This window comes from Lepisma saccharinum, chromosome 4 (genome assembly GCF_977018435.1).
Source record: "Lepisma saccharinum chromosome 4, izLepSacc3.1, whole genome shotgun sequence".
NCBI lineage: Eukaryota > Metazoa > Arthropoda > Insecta > Zygentoma > Lepismatidae > Lepisma > Lepisma saccharinum.
The window spans coordinates 334,266-354,429 of NC_139232.1; the positions used below are offsets into that span (position 1 = coordinate 334,266).

Genomic DNA, 20,164 nt, shown 5'->3' on the forward strand with positions numbered 1-20,164 from the left:
AAAAAGTGAAAAATAAATCTGCATTGGTGAACGTTAAAAAAATTTGGCAAGTGCATGCTCCCAACCTCAAATTTACTGCAACACTAGTATTGCAATGAAATTAACGCCACTCTCTGTCCTGTCTGTTTAAACTCGTGAGAGATGGTCATTAACCTCTCACTGAGTGACGTTAATGTCCAATATTATGAAATAAAATGCTAATAATTAGGGCTAGGATTTTTAATGACCTAAAAATCACCAAAATATGCAAAATAAAATATGCTCTTATGACCTAAAATTTTATAAAATATGCACTATAATTTGAAAAATATGCCCTTATAACTAGATTGTTTCAGACATCAATATCTAAATTATGCTGAAATATTTTCATGTACATATTATTTTTAGTTCACTTTATGGGTCCTGGTGAGTTGAAATGTACAATTTACTTTCTGTAAATTTTCAATTAAAAATTAAAAAGATTTTGCTGGTCCAAAAAAAAAGCCCTCGAGTGAACATGGGAGTAAGAACGAGTCCACTTGGAAAATGACTATATTTCTTGAAAAGGCGAAAATATGCTGAATATGACCGAAAATCCATCAATTAATTTCTTCACAATACGAATGTCTATATATTTAGGGAACACACCACCCTTACCAAAAAAAAAGGGTAAGTCATAAAAATCCTAGCCCTGCTAATAATAAATACGTAAATATTTTAATATCATATTAACTCGAATCATTCAATCATAAAAGCATATCACTTTCTTCAAGAATTGACTTTTCTCTGCCAGCCCTGCTAAATTTTCACTTTTCATCTACTGATTTATACGAGGGGTGCCCAGAAAGTAATTTCTAATTAGTAGGGGCCTTGATTTTTTGCAAACCCGAAAACCATGAAAAATGTTATTTGCTGCGAAGTTGTGTTTATGAATGTGCAGTGATGTCTGGACACATTTTTCGGCCGTTCAAAATATCAAAATAATGCGAATTTGGCATAAAATTCGAATTGTTGGCGCATATAGCGATTTTTTTTTTTTTTAAAGCAAATTGGGCCTTGCATTCTAATCTCGCCCAGGGCTTCATTATATGTTGCTACGCCACTGTATCTAAGATTTTGTAACTTCTCAAATTAGTTTCATTATTATGTCAAACCAACTACCACACATTTTCCAAATTTGTTTCGAAGGTCTTGAAATAGGTTTGTGTGTCTTGTTCATTTTATGTCACTTTTCTGGTCTTGAAATCGTAAATCTTCTCTCGGTTTCATTTTTACGTTGTTTGTTTGTTGAAATTTTTAAATAGCATTGCCTGCTATTTGCACCCGTATGAAGATACAAGCTAACAATTATATTTTGCATCGTATTACTATCAATGCGGTCTCTAGAACTAGATAACTAGTAACAACATGAGTGAACGACGATTTGTTGAAAGAGATGACAATATTCAAAAACCTTTTATAATGCCAATTTTGATTTCATGTTCCATTTTATGGACCATCGTGCCTTAGTGTTCAGGGAGAGGGTTGCAGTTGCCCTCCCCCCACTTTTTGCCAGTTTTGTGCTAACCTCATGTACCAAGGGAAATTAAACTGTCCTTGCACCCCCCCCCCCCCGCATATTTGCACCTTGGCCCCCTAGTTTTGGAACCCAATCGCCGCCTCTGGGTGTGAGTGATACAAATGTTTTCTACCAAGGAATAAATGTCTGCATTTTCAAATTGATAAAAGTGATGAACATAGTGCTCCTTGACCAGTTTAGAATCTAAAAGTTGGCAACGGTGACTGCCTGCGTGACTCATGTATCTGGAGACTGTGCAAAACCGGAATGAGCGTTTGCTGAAGATAAGCGAGCTTCGTTTTGCAAGGCCTTCCAGTTACCCTTGGGCTTTCGATGCTTAGGCGGGTCAAAACCCAGGTCTATAGTTTTACTCACCCGCTCGCCAGCCAGGCGGGCCTAGTAAGCGATTCTGACCGATGTGTAGCGCTCTGGCTGCAAGCACATGTGACTGGTGCATAAGTTTGGTCTTTGAGCTAGGAGGACAGTATAATAATAAAAAAATAAAAAAAAAAAGAGAGAGAGAGAATTTGAAATTTTGCCCTGACAGGTCAGGAGGGTTGAAAATGGTACATGTGCATAAGCTACTCTCTTACAAATAATTCTGCGCCTCTTCCGAAGGAGCACAGAAGAAAAAAATAATTCAAATGTGAGGTAAAAAGATCAGCAGTACATTGTTGACCATGAATAGAGGCAGCATTGTGGATGGCTGCCATGGGACTCCTTGCCCCCTCCCTCGTTCCATTATCGCTTGCTAAACTCCTCTATTTTGGCTAGACAATGGAAAGAAACAGTAGTGATGTTAAAATTCAAGACCCCCCCACACACACACACACCCAGACTGACACAGCATTTAGTAATAACTAACAGCTCACTTCAAGATTCATGTCACAATGAAAACTTGTATCTTCGAACATTACTTGTTGGATAATGTGTTCCTAAAAGTAAAAATCAGATTTTTTACGTATCATGTACCATGCCGCATGTGGTGAAAATACCTGTTGGTACCAAGTCATACTGTAAGTCTTAAATAAAATTTACGAAGGCTGGGATATTAAAGCTATATAATATATCTTGTAATGAAACCCCTGTTTGCTTTTAAAGTTTTAATTTATTGCTGGTCTGTAATTGATATGGTAAGTATTTTTTTTTTTTTTACTTCTATCCACCCCCTGCAAAATGAACAGTATTAAAAAAACATCTAAATTTCTGGTATGCAACCAGTGTTATTTACCAGTTGCTTAAAATGTTGTGGAGGAAAATAAATTACAAAAGCACTCCTTTATCATTGAGGCTAAGAAGATTTTTGTACGAAACTACTGGGTTTCACAGGTGTAGCAATGAAGTAATTGAGATTGCATAAAGTGTTTGTGATTTTAGTATCGAACATATGAATTGTAGTGTAATGATTCTAAATAGTGTGTATTTTTAGCACTTCCAGTATAAATATTAAACTTTGTAAGGCATAATCAATTAGAAAAAATTCTTGATGTTTTCTCTTGAAATTTTGCAGTATGAAAAATGGTGCCCGTCTGCTGACTACTCATCAGAATAGTGAAATGAGGATTTTCCAGGGTCCACTGTGGAATTTGGAGAGAATTATTCAGCACCCTCATCGACAGTTCCAGCATTTGACACCCATCAAGGTAGGTTGCATTTCCTCCATTACATACCTTTTTCCTCTTAGATAAAATCCAGGTGTGATGGGCTGCATGTAAGGGAGATTTTGCACTGAAAGGACATGGCAAGCAGCACATGTCACTTGAACTGGGTAAAGGGTTGTCTTTTGGGTAGGCACCCCAATGTCAAACTGACTTCCACATAGTACACCCAACAGCGGATTAATCAGTAGGGAAAGGTTTTTGCTCGACGAAAAATAAGTTGCCAATGCTGCACTCGCCGAAACATTCTTGATAATATGCTTAAAGAGCCTCAAGCGAACTTGACTGAAATGCAGAACTTCAATACCAAATGTCATACTACATGCCGATTGGCAACTTTCGGCAGCAGGTTGTCTGTCTACACAGTTCTCCCCAAATGCCTGTTTGAAGATGAATATGGTGCCCACATTAAGGATTAAATTATTTTATATGAAATCAAACCCACATACGTAATTATACAATGCGATCCATTGAAGTGACGTGGTGGTCTACACTTCAATGGATCACTCTGTATTACTGTGGTTGGTAATACAGCAGTTCAGCATAGTTTTGTTTTGTTGAAAATTATAATGTACATAAGCTTCATGAAATTAAGGTTAACCTTTCTGGGCATTTTTCAGTGGAAAACTAACTTTAATTTGACTGAAAAGAGCACAGTTAATGAAAAACCTAGAACTTCAAGCCAGTGGATTTGTTATACGAGGGGCATTCCATATTGATTTACAATTTTGAAATTCACACTATATACGGTCCGCCATTTGGCTTGTCATAACAGTCGCTGATAGGTAGTACATAGGTCTGTCATCAGGTGTCAGTACAGGACAGAGGGGCTTAAGTCCTGTGAACCACAGCGCATTTCACCAACAGCTTTCCGTATGCAGGGTGGCGACAGACCTGGAAAACCTGGAAAACCGGGAAAAGTCAGGGAATTTGAGGTGTCAAAAAAAGTCAGGGAAATGTCAGGGAATTTCCTCTTCATTGACATTTTTTATTTTTTTATTTTGACACCTCAAATTCGAACACTCTTTGGAGGAAAATTGTTATAACTCGGGTACTATGGGAGCAATCTACTTCGGATAACATTTGTTTTTCAGCTAAAACATTAGCGCATGTAACCATGTACAATTCAGAACGCCGGACCAAGGAAGGGGGCTTGGACACGACCCCCGAATGTCAATGGAAAAAAAAACATAAAAATCTGGAGTTTGCCCCCTCTTCTCCCGCTATTTTGGGGAGAAGGCGCAAACTTTAGTATTCCTTTCAAAGAATGTACATTTCTCAAGAGAATGAAACATGTTTCATGTTCTTGGTTGCCATACAAGTTGAATAATAAGCCAAAATGTGATAATTTTTTTTAACGAAAAATAAATTTACATTTTTTGAGGAAAATTGTTATAACTCTGGCACTATGGGAGCAATCTACTTCGGATAACTTTTGTTTTGCAGATAAAACATCACAGCATGCAACCGTGTACAATTCAGAACGCCGAACCGGAAGGGGGTTTGGGGGCGCGAGCCCCGAATTTCAATGGAAAAAAACCAAAAAAATGTAGTTTGCCCCCTCTTCTCCCACTATTTTGGCAAGAGGGTGCAAACTTTAGTATTCTTTTCAAAGAATGGACATTTCTCAAGAGAACGTAACATTTTTCATGTTCTTGGGTGGCATACAAGTTGAATAATAAGCCAAAATGTGTTGTTTTTTTTTACGAAAAATAGGTAATTTGCATTTTTGGAGGTAAATTGTTATTACTGTGGCACTATGGGAGCAGTCTACTTCGGATAAGTTTTGTTTTGCAGCTAAAACATCATAGCATGCAACCGTGTACAATTCAGAACGCCGAACCGAGGAAGGGGGTTTGGGGGCGTGACCACCGAATTTCAATGAAAAAAACAACATAAAAATCTGGAGTTTGCCCCTCTTCTCCCACTATTTTGGGGAGAGGGCGCAATTCTTAGTATTCTCTTCAAAGAATGGACGTTTTCAAAGAGATTGAAACACGTTTCATGTTCCTGGGTGCCATATAAGTTGAATAATGCACCAAAATGTGAAACTCTGTTCGGAAATGTGGCATGGGTATGTTGCAGAGAAGGGGAGGTTGGTCTTTAATATGAATTTCCCAGGCTTGCTCCAGACCTGTGTCAGAGTTTCCACCCAAACATAAGAGTATGAAGGTCCAAAAAGCACATTCATTTCGTAATCAGCACCATGGTACCATATGGTATCATTGGGCGAGTACGACCTTACTCTGATGATACCATATGTAACATCGGGGCCTCCCCGATGGTGCAGTGGTAGCGACGTCGCCTTGTAATCAAGGGATCGCGGATTCGATACCCGGTGAAGGCACAAGTGGTTCGGGTCCCACTTTAAACTGTAGGTCCAGTCCCGATTAGCCTTACTGTGCATAAAGTGGACTTAAACACCAAATTAATCAATCAATCATATGTATCATCGGGGGAGTAAAGGTTAAGCCTCTAAATATTACGTGGAAAATGCATTGAATTATCATTTTTTCTTGTCCGTATGGGAGCAGTAAGGGGACTTGTCAACAGATGGAGAGTATAAGAACGAGTGGCGCCGTCCGATTGTTGTCGGACGTCGTTGTAAGGCATTTTGTTGGGCAAACTGAAGGAACATGGAAACAAATAGGTTCCATTGATACATACAATTTTTGTCGAATATCTGCACCCGACAAAGTATCTCACTACAAAATGCGACAGAAATTGCATGGACTGCAACATCCAACAAAAATTGAATGCATAAACAAAAAGAGCTTTAGACTGCAAATATGCTGCCGAAATTTTATTACTCTACTGGCTCACTTCACCTTATTTAATGTAGCAGCGTTTACGAAGGTTTTCTTTCATCATTCTGAGGTATTACTGGTTTCGCACAAGTTAACATACGTTTTCAATGACATTGCACTATTCTTAGATATCAAGAAGAATCCAACCAAATGGGATATATATTGAATACTATCACGAAAAAGTGAAACATAAATCTGCACTGGTGAACGTTATAAAAATTTGAAAAGTGCATGCTCCCAACCTCAAATTTACTGCAACACTAGTATTGCAATGAAATTGACACCACTCTCTGTCCTGTCTGTTTTAAACTCATGAGAGATGGTCATTAATCTCTCACTGTGTAATGCTAATGTCCAATATTATGAAATAAAATACTAATAATAAATACGTCAATATTTTAATATCATATTTACTCGAATCTTTCAATCATAAAAGCAAATCACTTTCTTCAAGAATTGACTTTTCTCTGCCAGCTCTGCTAAATTTTCACTTTCCATCTACTGATTTATACGAGGGGTGGCCAGAAAGTAATTTTCAATTAGTATGGACATTGATTTTTCGCAAATGCCAAAACCGTGAACAATGGTAATTGCTGCGAAGTTATGTTTAGGAATGTGCAGTGATGTCTGGGCACATTTTTCGCCCGTTTGAAATATTGAAATAATGCGAATTCGGCATAAAATGCGAATTGTTGGAGTTTTTAGCGATTTTTTTTTTTAAAAATGTCCTAAAACAAAGAAATATTCCAAGAAATCCAACATTCTTGTCTTTTCTAGGCCATGTTTGTGTACATAGGACATGCAAGTTTTCCAACATTTTACTCAAGAGTAAACTATAGAGTTATACGTACATGGAATAATTCCGACAGCCACATTAAATCATGAATTTCCCACGATTTTTTCAACTTCTATCAAAACCATTTGCATCACAGAGCAAAGTGGCAGGGTTCTAACAGGAGATTGAGTGCATATCTACCATCACACGGGAGTCACATCTTCGTATTTGTAGCATGAGATATGTTTGGAATTACCAAGCTAATTGCGCACATTTGGCATTTGTCAAGCGAGTAATAATGGAGCTCAGTCAATAGGGCATCTGACTACTATGCGAGAGACCCAGGGTCGATCCCCTGCAGGGGAGAACTGGGATGTTTTCCACCTACTCAAACTCCTCCGGAGTCCACCCAGCATCATATGAACCTGGTACCTTGAGGAAACTTTGAGGTATGAAGGTAGCCAGGAGCGTGGTGCTGATCACATCACCCCTTACTTTAGCCGTGATCAAGAAAGTGTTGGGCCCTAACTCCACACCCCTACTATACACCTTCATGGAAAAGTGCAGGGGAACACTTTACTTCCTCAAAAATCTGTTCCAACATATCAAACTGTCACGAAAATACATAGACCATGTGACCTACAATTTAAAATAATAGTTTAAAAGCACAATGTAGTATTACGTTTCGGTATATTTGGCAGATACATGTTCTAAAAACAAAATCGCGGATTTTGGGAAACGTAACACTAACAAGTCAAAAAAGATAATGCCAATTTTTGGTGCCATAATATATCGGTATCTGTCACGTGAGAATGATTGGTTTTAATTTTTTGGGTGCATCGCCACTTATGGTCATTATGCACCCTTCAGTATATATGGGGAAAATTCCATTATCTAAAATCCTTACCTTAAAATAAAAAAGGGGTATGGAAAATAACTTTCCCAAAATAACTTTCAAGATATCAAACTCTCATGAAGAGGCATAAGCCATGCAAATTACAATTTGAAACAGTAGTTTAAAAACACCATGAAGGTATAATTTCAGATATTTGCCAGAAAATGCACTAAAATGAAAATGTGGATTTTGGGAAAAATAACACCGTATAGTAAAAAAATAAAAATAAGAAAATACATCAATTTTTAAAAAAATAACAAAATATCAAGGTCCCTACCGATTAGGCATAAATAAAACAAGAATATCAGTTGTAATTTATTGCATTAGTAACAGTGAGTCCTATCCTAATTTTCAGCATAATCACCACCATTGTTCTGGCATTTGTCATAGCATTTCACTAAATTTTGTATGCCCATGGTATATGTGTATGACAGCAAAGACTGGAACTATCTCTACCGCAGTGTAGCTGTCAAATCCTTGCCCTGCCAGAAACCTCTTCAGTTAAACAAACAGATGAAAGTCGGTAGATTCAAGTCCAGGGCTGTACAGGGATTGGTCCAAGATATCTCACCTGAAGTGATGCAAAGGGTTTGCGTGTACTCACCTGTATGGGGTTGTGCACATTCGATTGGCCTTCCGTGCACCATCGTCTGACCATACTATCACTCACGACGTCTGGTCTGCACACCTCACACGATTGCTGGTGGCTCTGTGCCAAATTTTGAGCGTGCAATGTAGATTACATCGCAGTCTGTGGTAGACTGTATGAGAGCTGCAATCTTTAACCTAGAACTGTCCTAAAATGGCTGCATTACAACTGTGCCAGATTACAGCTACATGCCACTTCTTCCTGCCTGCATGTGTGTGTGTCGCTCTTCGACCACTTGTGTTGCATATAGGCACCATTGGAGCTTTTTTCAGGATGCCCCTCATATATGAACTTTCAGAAGCTTTTATTATTAGAGTGTTCCTGTTTTAATGTGTGGTTAGCTAAATCAGGTACCTATACAATGCAATTCTATAAATTCCTTGCATTAAATTTCTAATACCTACATACCCTTTTCGTCAGCATTAATGGTATAACTGCACGTTGTCAGTTTCATGGTACTTCACTTGGATATACTGTACTGAGCAGAAATCCCATTGATAATGTAAGGAAATATGACACTTTATTTTCTTTGATTCAATTGTTTCACTTATATGCAAGAGTTAAGTTGTTTGCTTGCAGAGATGACAGAAGTAGCTTTATGCATTGAAAAATGAGTCCGCACTCATGGGTCTTGCAAGCAGAGGGTTCCAAACCTCAGTGAAAATATCAACATATAATACCGAGAATGTATAAGGAGACTGATAAATTACAAATTGTATTTCTTAATCAATCACTCTTCACTCTTATCTCATTTAGTCGTAACTTTAAAAATAATCAAGTATTTTATTTTAAACTTACTGCGTATGACAATATTCCGTAATCCTTCCCTAGCTTGTGAATTGTAATAATTTTCCAAATTCACTATTTTGTAGTTTGAATTCAAATCATAGAGAATAGAGAAATTAAGTCAATTTCATAAAGATAATATTGGTACTTAACAAATCCATACCTGGATCTGTATGAGTTTATTATTTCCATTTGCAAAAACATCGATTTAGTTTAGTTTGTAATTGTCAGGGGGGGGGGGGGCAGGGGGCATTGGAACCTTGGATGGAAATGAGTTCTAGGGGGCAAGGGGACACACATTGACGGCCAAGTGTACCTGCAGGGGGCAATTACTGCCCACAACTTCACATTTTATGCAAATAAAAATTATTTCCGTAAAATTTTCTTAAGTCTTATCAAGTTTATAACCGTAGCTAGGGGTGGCAGGAGTCAGCCTTGAATGTCTAACGATCTAAATGGAAAAAGTTGTAAAATTGATTGATTGAATTGTGGTTTTAAGTCCACTTTATGCAAAGAAAGGCTAATCGGGACTGGACCTACAGTTTATAATGGGATTCGAACCACTGTGCCATGTGCCTCCACCAGGTATCGAACCCGGGACCCCTTGATTACATGGTGACAAAGTTACCACTACACCATCGGGGAGGCACAAAAGTTGTAAAAGAGAGAATGAATTAGCATCCTGTAAAATTATTTGCTCCCTATTAAATCAATACATTGATTTCAGCATGGAAAAAGCTCGCAAATCATTGTTTTCCGTAATGCATTGTATTGTAAATTATTAGAGAGAGAAATAAAGACTTGTCTTAATGGATTTTGTTTTAAATACATGAACACTTGTTTTGAGGAAGGGGAGTGTGCACATTTGAGAGACAATTTATGTAATTTTTTCTGTTGGTTTATTGTGAGATGGATGAATTGGTTGTGTAATGTATTTAAATAATATATGTTGTATATAACATGTACGTATTAAAGAAACTTTGAATACGTACACAATTTAGTGTCCATGTTGCATATATGTGAAACATATATCGTGCATGAAAGTTATACATGTTAATGTAAAAAATAATTATATTTGGAATGCATTTATAAAGCATTTTCTGTCTCAAAAATAGTTTGTGTGCTTGTTTTCCATTGTTAATGTAAAATTGAACATGTTGAGAAATAATTCAAATAGTTTGTTTGAACACAAATGCTTTAGCAACAACTTCTACCCCCTTTTTGCATAATTTATGACAATAATAATGTCTTTGATATTACTACTACAAATAATAATAATAACAACAATGTTGGTCCCGGGTTCGAATCCCAGCTTGGGTATGGCTGTTTGTGAGTGTGTATTCATCAATTTCATCATATCACTCATCCCCATCTTCGCAAATTAGCCAAAAGTGGCGTTTATCAGTACGTTTATCCTGGCACTTGCCGCTCTCCCCCTGCCCAGACAAGAATTGGTTGTTGCGCCTCTGATTGTAAATAGAAACTCAGCACCCTAAATTAGATATTTTAATTATATTACATATACCGTTTAATTGAATTAGAATTTTTTGATGTTGGAATTGCATAAACTCTGTATATTATTAAGATATTTGTGTGTGGATGTTGAGAGGCAGTAATACGTAAGGTTGAAATAGAAAAAAATATCTGCTTGAATTTTTGGAAAGTTCACCTTGAAAACCGGGAATTATACTTGAATTTTATCATGGTCCTAGAGTAGCCATCCTGATGAGTGCAAAAAAAAATCAATTATAAATCAATATGCAACGTCCCTCGTAAGTGTGGCAAGACACATGAAGAAGGTAAATGTTCTTTATAGCAGGTTAGATGTAATTATTGTGGATTCCTAGGACATATTCAGAAATTTTGTAGGTTTCGAAATAAAGCAACAGATAAAAACTTATCAAGTTTACAATTTAAATCTGCAGAATCTAGTTTGTCCGTTGATGGAATTCCGTATGAATGTAAAGATTTTGTCGAACTTAATGTAGAAAAGAACAAGAAGAATTGAGAGTTTCAAGCGAGCCCTTGCACCCTTTTCAGTTACCATTATACAAGTATGACTTCTGTAATGAACGGGAATTGTAATTTAATTCTTTAGTTGCGACTTTACATAATACTGATAAATGTACAATTGATTTGAATTGTAATGGTAAATAAGTTAATTTTGAGATTAATACTGGAGCTTCTGTAACTGTGTTTAATAAAATCTTTCTCAGTCAACATTTTGTGTATTTAGAGATTCAACCTGCAAATATCAATTTGCAAAATGCTGACAGAAGACCATTAGCATTAGAAGGACAGGTTATGTTGAACGTATTGTGGAAAGATGCAAAATGCAATCTGCATATCTTTGTTAGTGAACAAAATCTTCCACAGTCGATAGTAGGAAGAACTTGGCTAGACATTCTGTGGCCTAATTGGAGACAAAGTTTTATGTTACAGCAGATAGGAGTTCAGAGTTATTCTAAAAGCAGTGTTTTCAGATGATATCCAAGAACCTATTAAGTGTTTTAAGGCTGTGATTCCGGTGAGACCAAACAGTACACCAATGTTTAGAAAAGCTCATGAAGTACCTTATAGTTTAAGTGAACAGGTAAAAAAGGATATAAGTGTTGGTTTCCGATGGTATACTGTCAGAAATAACTTATTCTAAATGTGTAGTAAATTGGTAGTAGTTGCCAAAAGATAATCTTAAGTTCTGTGCTGATTTTAAGACAGGATTGAACACATTACTTGAGAAAGTAACCTATCCATTACTGAAAATCAGTGATATTTTAAACACGTTAGGTGATTCTGATACATATGTGGTACTAAGTAATGCCAGGGGAACCGGGAGTGCATTATATCTTATGTAATTGGTCTATTCCACTTTGTTCTCAAACAAAATGTCTTGTTATTAACACTCCCACGTGCTTTATTCGTTAGTTGTGTTACCTCTATGCGGCTACAGAACAGTAAATTTCTCATACATAGGGAATTAATAAATTATGTGTAGTTGTTTTTAATCTGCTGTAAGAAATCATGTTTATATGTATATTTGACTCTGAACCACAGAGAGGGGGAAATAAATGGGGACAATGTACATTAATGGCACGGAAGTCGAAAATATTTTAACATGGAATAAACCTATCTTGGTGTCAGCTGGTGGGCTGGCTATTCTTCTAAACAGCTCTGCAAGTGAAAATCGACTTCCTGGGGAATGGCGTAAGTGGTTGAATGATTCTGATACTACCTCAACTGCGACCTATGCAAACTTTCATTAAGTGCTGAAGGTGTTTTCCGTTCTTCCTGTGATAATTTGTTCATGCGAAAGAGTGATCTTTAAGATGCAATCTATAACATCAGATGCATTTAGATTATCTTATGTGGTCTTATGTTGAGCATAGTGGAGGTGTTTATACTTTAAAGCTCTTGTACAATCTGAAAGAAGCCTAAAGGCCCAATTACATGGGACTGGATTTCCTACTGGAATGCCTTTCTTGGCGCTAGGCTGGCTACCAGGATAGAAATGATACGCTGTGTTCTAATTGCAACTTGCCTCTCTTTTCGATGCTGTGGTAAACCAATCAGAGCAAGCACATGAGGATAATCTGCAAATTTGCCAAGAAAATCCAGAAATCTGCCCCCTTTCCGCAACATATCCATGCCACGTTTCCGAACAGAGTTTCACATTTTGGCTCATTATTCAACTTGTATGGCATCCAGGAACATGAAACATGTTCCATTCTCTTAAGAAACATCCATTCTTTGAAAAGAATACTAAGGTTTGCACCTTTTCTCCAAAATAGGGGGGAAGAGGGGGCAAACTCCAGATTTTTATGTTTATTTTCCATTGAAATTCAGGGGGCACACCCCCCCCCACCCCAACCCCTCGGTTCGGCATTCTGAATTGCAACGGTTGTATGCTCTGATGTTTTAGCTGCAAAACAAGACTTATACGAAGTAGATTGCTCCCAGAGTGCCAGAGTTATTACAATTTTCTGAGCAATTTGCAAATTACCTATTTTTCGTAAAAAAAAACAGAGTTTCACATTTTCACTTATTATTAAACTTGTATGGCACCCAGGAACATGAAACATGTTTAATTCTATTTGGAAACAAGGTTTGCACCTTCTCCGCAAAATAGCGGGAGAAGAGGGGGCACACTCCAGATTTTTATGTTTTTTCCCATTGAAATTCTGGGGTCATGCCTCCCAAGCCCCCCTTCCTCGGTCCGGCATTCTGAATTGTACACGGTTGCATGCGCTGATGTTTTAGTGGAAAAACAAAAGTTATCCGAATTAGATTGCTCCCATAGTGCCAAAGTTATAACAATTTTCCTCCAAAGAGTGTTCGAATTTAAAATTCCCGCCGAGAAGCCTGGGCCAGAACGGAGTTACTTTCGTAAACCTGCTCGGCCGTCTAAAGGTTAAAAAGTACCACTTCTTCTTTCAGGCCAATTTCTAATCCATGCTTTCTTTTCCTACTTAAATCTTTAATTTCAGCAATTGTCAAGAAAATAGCAGCACTAACTATTCTATGATGTTCTTCTTCAAGTCGTTTAACATCTTTTTAGCTTGTCTGCTCTGCGCAATGGCTTGTGGGAACACAAGTCTACCAATAAGTATGGTAACGAGTATCGTCATCATCATCCTTCGCTGTTTCCTGCCTCTGGCTGGGTCGGCATAAAAGTCAAGCCTCTCCATTTTTTTTTTTTCTGGTCTTCCACCACTCCTATCTTTCTACAGTGTTCCAATTCTTCACTAGCTGCTCTTTCTACAGACATCTTGGTCTTCCCTTTGGCCTTATTCCCTCTCCTTGTGCATTGTAAGCTCTTACTGGTAGTCTTTCTGCATCTATCCTCTTCATGTGTTCGAACCATCTCATCTGTGCCTGATCTATTCTGTCCTGAAGCTTCACCACCGCCACTGTCTGTCGGATCTCTTCATTCCTTACTATATCCCTTCTAGTCTTCCCCAATATACGCCTTAAAAGTTTCATCTCCACTGCCTGCATCTTTCTTTTGTCTCTCTCTGTCATTGTCCAAGTCTCTGCTGCATACATAATTATTGGCACATAGTATGTATTGTATATTACCTTCATAGGTAGAGTGGGATCCATAAGTATTACCAAGCAAATTGTCCATCACCACGTTTAGTCCCGTTGTTTTATGCAATGAGAGCTTCAAGAACTGACACAAAACACCAAACAATCTGCTTGCAACCTCTGAACCAGTATACGTAAAAATACGTGGGATAGAGTGTACTTTGTTATGCCCTTGCTTTATTTGATAAATTTGAAAAATCAATTAGATAGGAAGAAAGAAATATGTATTAGGTTCAATGTTTAAAAGGTGAAAACAAAGATATGTCATGACCAAACAAGAAAAGTTGATTCTTCAGATGTACTAAAAATTATGATGTAAATGAATGAACGTCAATTAAAATTTAGAAATAAGTTAATGTACTAACCTTTATGTATGTAACTGATGGCGGAATGTTTAAAATTTATACTTTTTAATGTACAAATATTTGTTCACTCAGAAAGATGTGTCAGAACTTTTTAGATAATTTGTCAGAGCTTACTTATATTCAAACTTCACATTTTATTGTAACCCACAGTTGTTGGAACGTAACAACTTTCCTAAGCACAACGCATAGTATGCAGAAGAGTAACATGTTTGTTACGATACATCAATGGCATCAAAAGGGGGATATGTATGTTACGACACACGAATCAACTTGTGAGAATGTTTGTTTCAAGCATCAACTTCACGTTACAATTACTTGAGAACTACTTGACGTATTGCAATGTAACAAACGCCATTCTTAATTAATTTTTCCATACTTTCAAATGAGCTGAAAATAAAATGGGGTTTCCATTTTTAAAAAAACTTAAGTTTGTGTTGAAAACCATATTTTCTTATGTAGTTGAACGTATTGTGTCCACTAATTCCATGAGCCCCTCATATCTTGATATCTGTGAAAGCAGCTTTTCAATGTTTATTGTTATTCAAGAAATATTTCTGGTGGTAATTTTAGGTGAATCACCCTGTATAAATTAAATTAATCCTAAAATTACAATAATGGGATTTTTGGTGGATCTGGACACACTATATACTCCCCAACTCCCAATAACTAATTCCAGGTTAGTTATTCCACAATCGTTGCATGACACAATATTGAGAAAATTGCGTGCTAATCATCTAGGTTTCTGGAAATTACAACAATTCGCAAGATCTATGTATTAGTGGCCGGAAATTGATATTGATTTGGAAACAGAAGTTATTAACTGTCAACAGTGTCAAGCAGAAATAATAATAAATAAATAACCCTCTGAGAAATAACTATGGCTAGTGAAGAAACGATAAAATGTCTTATAAAGAATGTTTTGAAAGGTATGGATACCCTTGTGTAATCGCATGTGATAATGGACCACCGTTTTGGGGAAGAAACTTTAAGAATTTTGCACTAATTTAGGAATACGAATTATTCATTCACTGCCATATCATCCTCCAAGTAATGGTTTAGCCGAGAAGTGGGTTCAAAATATAAAAAGTACTCTGAAGAAGATATGGTTGGAAGATTGCCATCTCTGAAGAAATTTCAATTTCAGAGAAGCGGTGGAAGGTGCATTAAGAGAAGTCAGGTTTAAACCTTGTCATGCTACGGGGGAGACTCCTGCAGACTTGTTATTGTCATATCAGCCTCGTAATTTCTATAATTGGTCGAGGTCACAAATTATGGAGAAGGATGTAGTGAGAAATGGGAACAATAGGAACAAAGAAGTACCACGTATCGGATAAGAAATTATACATCTACATTTCCGAAATACGCACGAGCACAGTGAAGGGTCATTTATGGAAATGCCTGTTATTGGTCAATGCTGGTGAAACAACGAGAGGGTACACTTGCATCAAGTAAAGTTTCAGACAAACATGTCGGAAACAGACAGTGCAGATCTTTTGGATCTTTGATGGTTCCATGTCGGCACAGGAGAGGGTGTGTGAGCAGAGACCGCAGACTTCGCGAGAGGAAGCTGTTACCGCCTCAGCTGTGAAGAGTCCACAACGATCTTCCAGAAGGAGGAAACCACTTGACAGACTGGAGCTGTATTTTGGAAGAAGGGGAAGGTTGCAATAGATAGATTGTGAAACATGTATGATGTTATAATATCCTTGTATGTAGATATTCAATTGTTTTGTTGATTCTGACATCCCACTTGAAATATTGTTTTTATACCTTGGTCTGTTTTGGTCTGCAACTCTTGTAATGATCTAGAATGATTATAGCATCTCCAGAAAGCTTCACTGAACGTGGTACATCGCTTAGTAACAAAGCCTTTCCCCTATGGCAAGCTGCTGGCTTGATGGACTTTGAGGGGTGGGCAGGCAGTATTTACTACACTTACTCTATGTGCATTCATAGCACTGAGGTGAAAAAAATGTGGAAGCCTGTTGCCAAAATAAACAATTCTGTCTATTTTTTTCATTTCGCACAATGTGCAATGAAATGTAGAAATTTGAATTTTATTCAACGACCCATCATTTTGATATGCATTGCATTGCCACTGTTATGGCAGTATCAGTGTATATCAGTGTTATTAATATTAATGTTAGGGATGGACCAAGATGAGATTTTGCCAATAATAAGTATTCTACTGATATGATATAAAATCAAAACTTTTTGTGGAAGCAATTAAATTAACGTTTGTTGGATCTTTACAAATAAATTACTGAGAACTGCACAGTCTATTGAAGTAAATTACTGAGAACTGCACAGTCTATTGGGAGGAAATCCCTGGTACCCCCCCCCCCCCCATTGTTAATTGACACACTGGGCAAGGCCAGTCCCCTGAGTATAAGTAATATGCAAGATTGACATAAAGTGCCTTGAAAACAAACTATATTGTATTCAATTGTATTACTAGCAATTCTGCTTGCTTACTCTGTGAAAAGATATAAAATGCAGTAGAACTCTTATAAACATGTAAATAAGGAAGAAATCTGCTGTTTAAAATACTTAATTTACAACTTCAAATTTTCTACCTGTCGTATGATGTTCATAGTTTTTATTTTTTCTGGAAGGGTAATATAGTTGTTAATAGGGCTTTTATGACATAAAAATTCCCTAAATGTGCCTTAACAACAGTATAAATTTCTAATTAAGGGATTTTGATTTCTAAGAGTTTATTTCAAGGTGAACTGTTTAAAGTAAAATTTGAAAGCATGTAACATTATTAACTTTATTCCAAACAACAATGCATAGCCTACTATATTTTTACATACTTATTACTTTGCTTTATGAGCCCTGCAATGTTCAGTGACTACTTTCTGCAAATTTTCAAATGTAAGTGATAGGCTGTTGTAAACCAACAATGTGTTGTACTAAAAAACACTTGTTTTCACTTCAACTGACATAAGAGAACCAATTTAATCGAGTTTGGAACTAGCCAAGAATATAAAAAAGTCGTCTGTACCTTGAAGCAAAAATATGATGAATATGGCCAAAAGAAATGTTAAAGTGTTCTCAAATATGTAGAAATTGCCAAATATGCATACGCATGCCCTAATGACCTAGCAACTTAATTTAATTTGTTTTCATAACATGAGATTTGATCTACAAGGCGTGGTTATTATAAAACATGACAGTATAAATTCCTTTTCTGACAGACACCTACATATTACATGATATCATCTTCAATGTACACCTCTTCACTGTCCATACACTGCTGCATATGTGTCTGCCACTGTCCGAAGCAGTTTTGCCACTGCAACTTTCACCTTGTTCAGCAACTGTTGTTTTCGCCTTTGCTTCCATCTGGAAATGGGTTTCCTTTAAGGCAGTTTTCACTTTCGGGAAAATAAAGTGGTCACATGGGAATAAATCCGGTAAGTACGGAGAATGATCAAGCACTAGAATGCGTTACCAACCAAAACCAATTTCATTGTGGACTGGTGCATTATCCAGATGCAGCATCCAGGTGTTGTTCTTCCAGAGATTGGGGTGTTTCCTCGTCATGCATTCTCGCAGTCAAGTCAAAACCTTGATGTTGTTGTGCTGAGTAACTGTTTGACCCTACAGCACCCAATTTATCATGACTGCACAAATTTCACAGATTTTCTGGGTGTTTTCTGTGTTTTTTTATGTCACAGGTTGACCCACACGTACATCTCTTTCTTCCCCTCCTTAAACCTTTTCTGCCATTCAGAGACTTGCGTACGTGACTTGGTATTGTCCCTGTACACCTCCCATAGTAATTGAAGACACTCTTTTGGCATTTTGCTCTATTTCACCAGGAATTTGAGGTTCACATGCTGCTCAATCTTTCTACTTGACATGATTTCGCCACCGTCACCACGTAGCACCCACTTCCTACAGAGCTCACAGGCACACAAATGGTTGGAGCGCGATCACAGCGCCTCTTGTGCATCATCACACTTCATAGTAAAGGTCTTTCGTTTCCCACCCCTCCTCCCATACTAACATCGCCAGCAGACTGCCAGTTCCGTTATTTAATAATCACACCTTGTATTTCAGGAACATACCCCCCGTCCCCTGCCGAATGCAGTCATGAAAATCATACTCATGGTTATTACTATTAGTCATGGCCAATATGCTGGATTTAATATTTTTCAACCTACATTATGCTTTGTGAATTTCAAGAGTATCTCAACTGCTTCATTTGTTTTTGTCCCATCCACAGGCAACATGGCATCCCCTTGAAGATATTGTAGTGGTCGGAAGATACCCGGATGCTAATTTTCCAGGTTATGTTGAAGGTGAACTGAGGAGCATAGATTTCTATGATGCTGATCGTGGGCAACATCTTCATGAATTGCACCAGGCAGGAATGGAAGGCATCGTTAGCCTGAATCACTTTAACCCAACAGGAGACATACTAGCTTCAGGGATGGGTAAGTGAGATTGTACTTTTTTTAGATCTATTGGCAATGGTTCTTTATTAGCATTCAATGTAGGTGGACTTATCCTTGTCTACTGCTTTTGCTTCTAACAATTGTAACACTTAGTTCCGAGAGAGCACTTCTCTTATATTCAAGTGAACAAATTTACTTTTGTCAGTGATAGAACCTACAACGGACCTGTAATTTGCTCCTATTTGGTGCACTAACCAAAATTCTAAAAAATCAAAGCAGCAGCCACCCTGGTCTAAAACCCTATAAGTAGGGATGGATGATATCAGAAATTTGATATCACGATATATCATGAAAAACATATTGTCACGGATCATACAATATGATATTTTTTCCATATTGTGATATTGGCGATATATTGTCTCCACGATACATATCACCAAATATTGTGATGATATATTGCCAATACGATATACAATCACCAAATATTGTGACAATATATCACCGACATGATATATATCGCCAAAATATCATGGTGATATATTGTCTAGTAGGTGTCGCCTGAACGATATTTTTTCAATATTGCAATATATCGTCTGTATGATATCACTCAACACTACCTACAAGCCATCCCAGTTTAAAATTCAAGCAAGGATGGTCCCAAAAAAGAATATACCTAGTCTTACCATAAATACTGTCCCAAAGTTGTAAGTAAATAGACACAAAATGGTGAGAGATATTGTAATATCAGAATAACATGAGATGCATGGATGCATTATGAACCAAAATCACAAATAATTATTCGAAATGGCCACCTTTAGCACTGACACACTTCTGAAGTCTTCGTGGCCACTCATCAATGGAATTACGCAACACATCAAGTGGAAACTCCGCAGCTGCCTTCTGAAGAGACCGCTTTAAACTGTCAATATTGGGATGTCTCTTCTTGCAAGCCATCTCCTGAAGCTTGGACCACAATTTGTAGTCCGAAGGGTTTAAGTCTGGACTGGCAGAGGGCCAATCTAACGTGGAAATGAAGTCAGGAACATTTGCCTCCAACCACTGCTGGGTGGTGCGTTCTTTGTGAGCTGGGGCTGAGTCCTGCTGGAAGCTCCAGTTCTCTCCATGGAAGATGGTGTCGGTAAGATTCTTGCATAGTGTCTCAAGCACTGTCTGCTGGTACACTTTGGCTGATGTTTTTACC

General features: G+C 37.4%; 1 protein-coding gene across 3 annotated transcripts in view; it reads left to right on the top strand.

Annotated features, from left to right (window-relative positions):
* The window catches only part of LOC145987071 (DNA damage-binding protein 2-like), a 231,085-nt gene that overhangs the window by 205,735 nt on the left and 5,186 nt on the right, over nt 1–20,164 (top strand). For all 3 annotated transcript variants that reach the window (XM_083121528.1, XM_083121530.1, XM_083121529.1), the window contains 2 exons: nt 3,048–3,180; nt 18,792–19,002. In XM_083121528.1, coding sequence (XP_082977654.1) covers nt 3,048–3,180; nt 18,792–19,002 — 344 coding nt within the window. The remainder of the gene's footprint in view (nt 1–3,047; nt 3,181–18,791; nt 19,003–20,164) is intronic.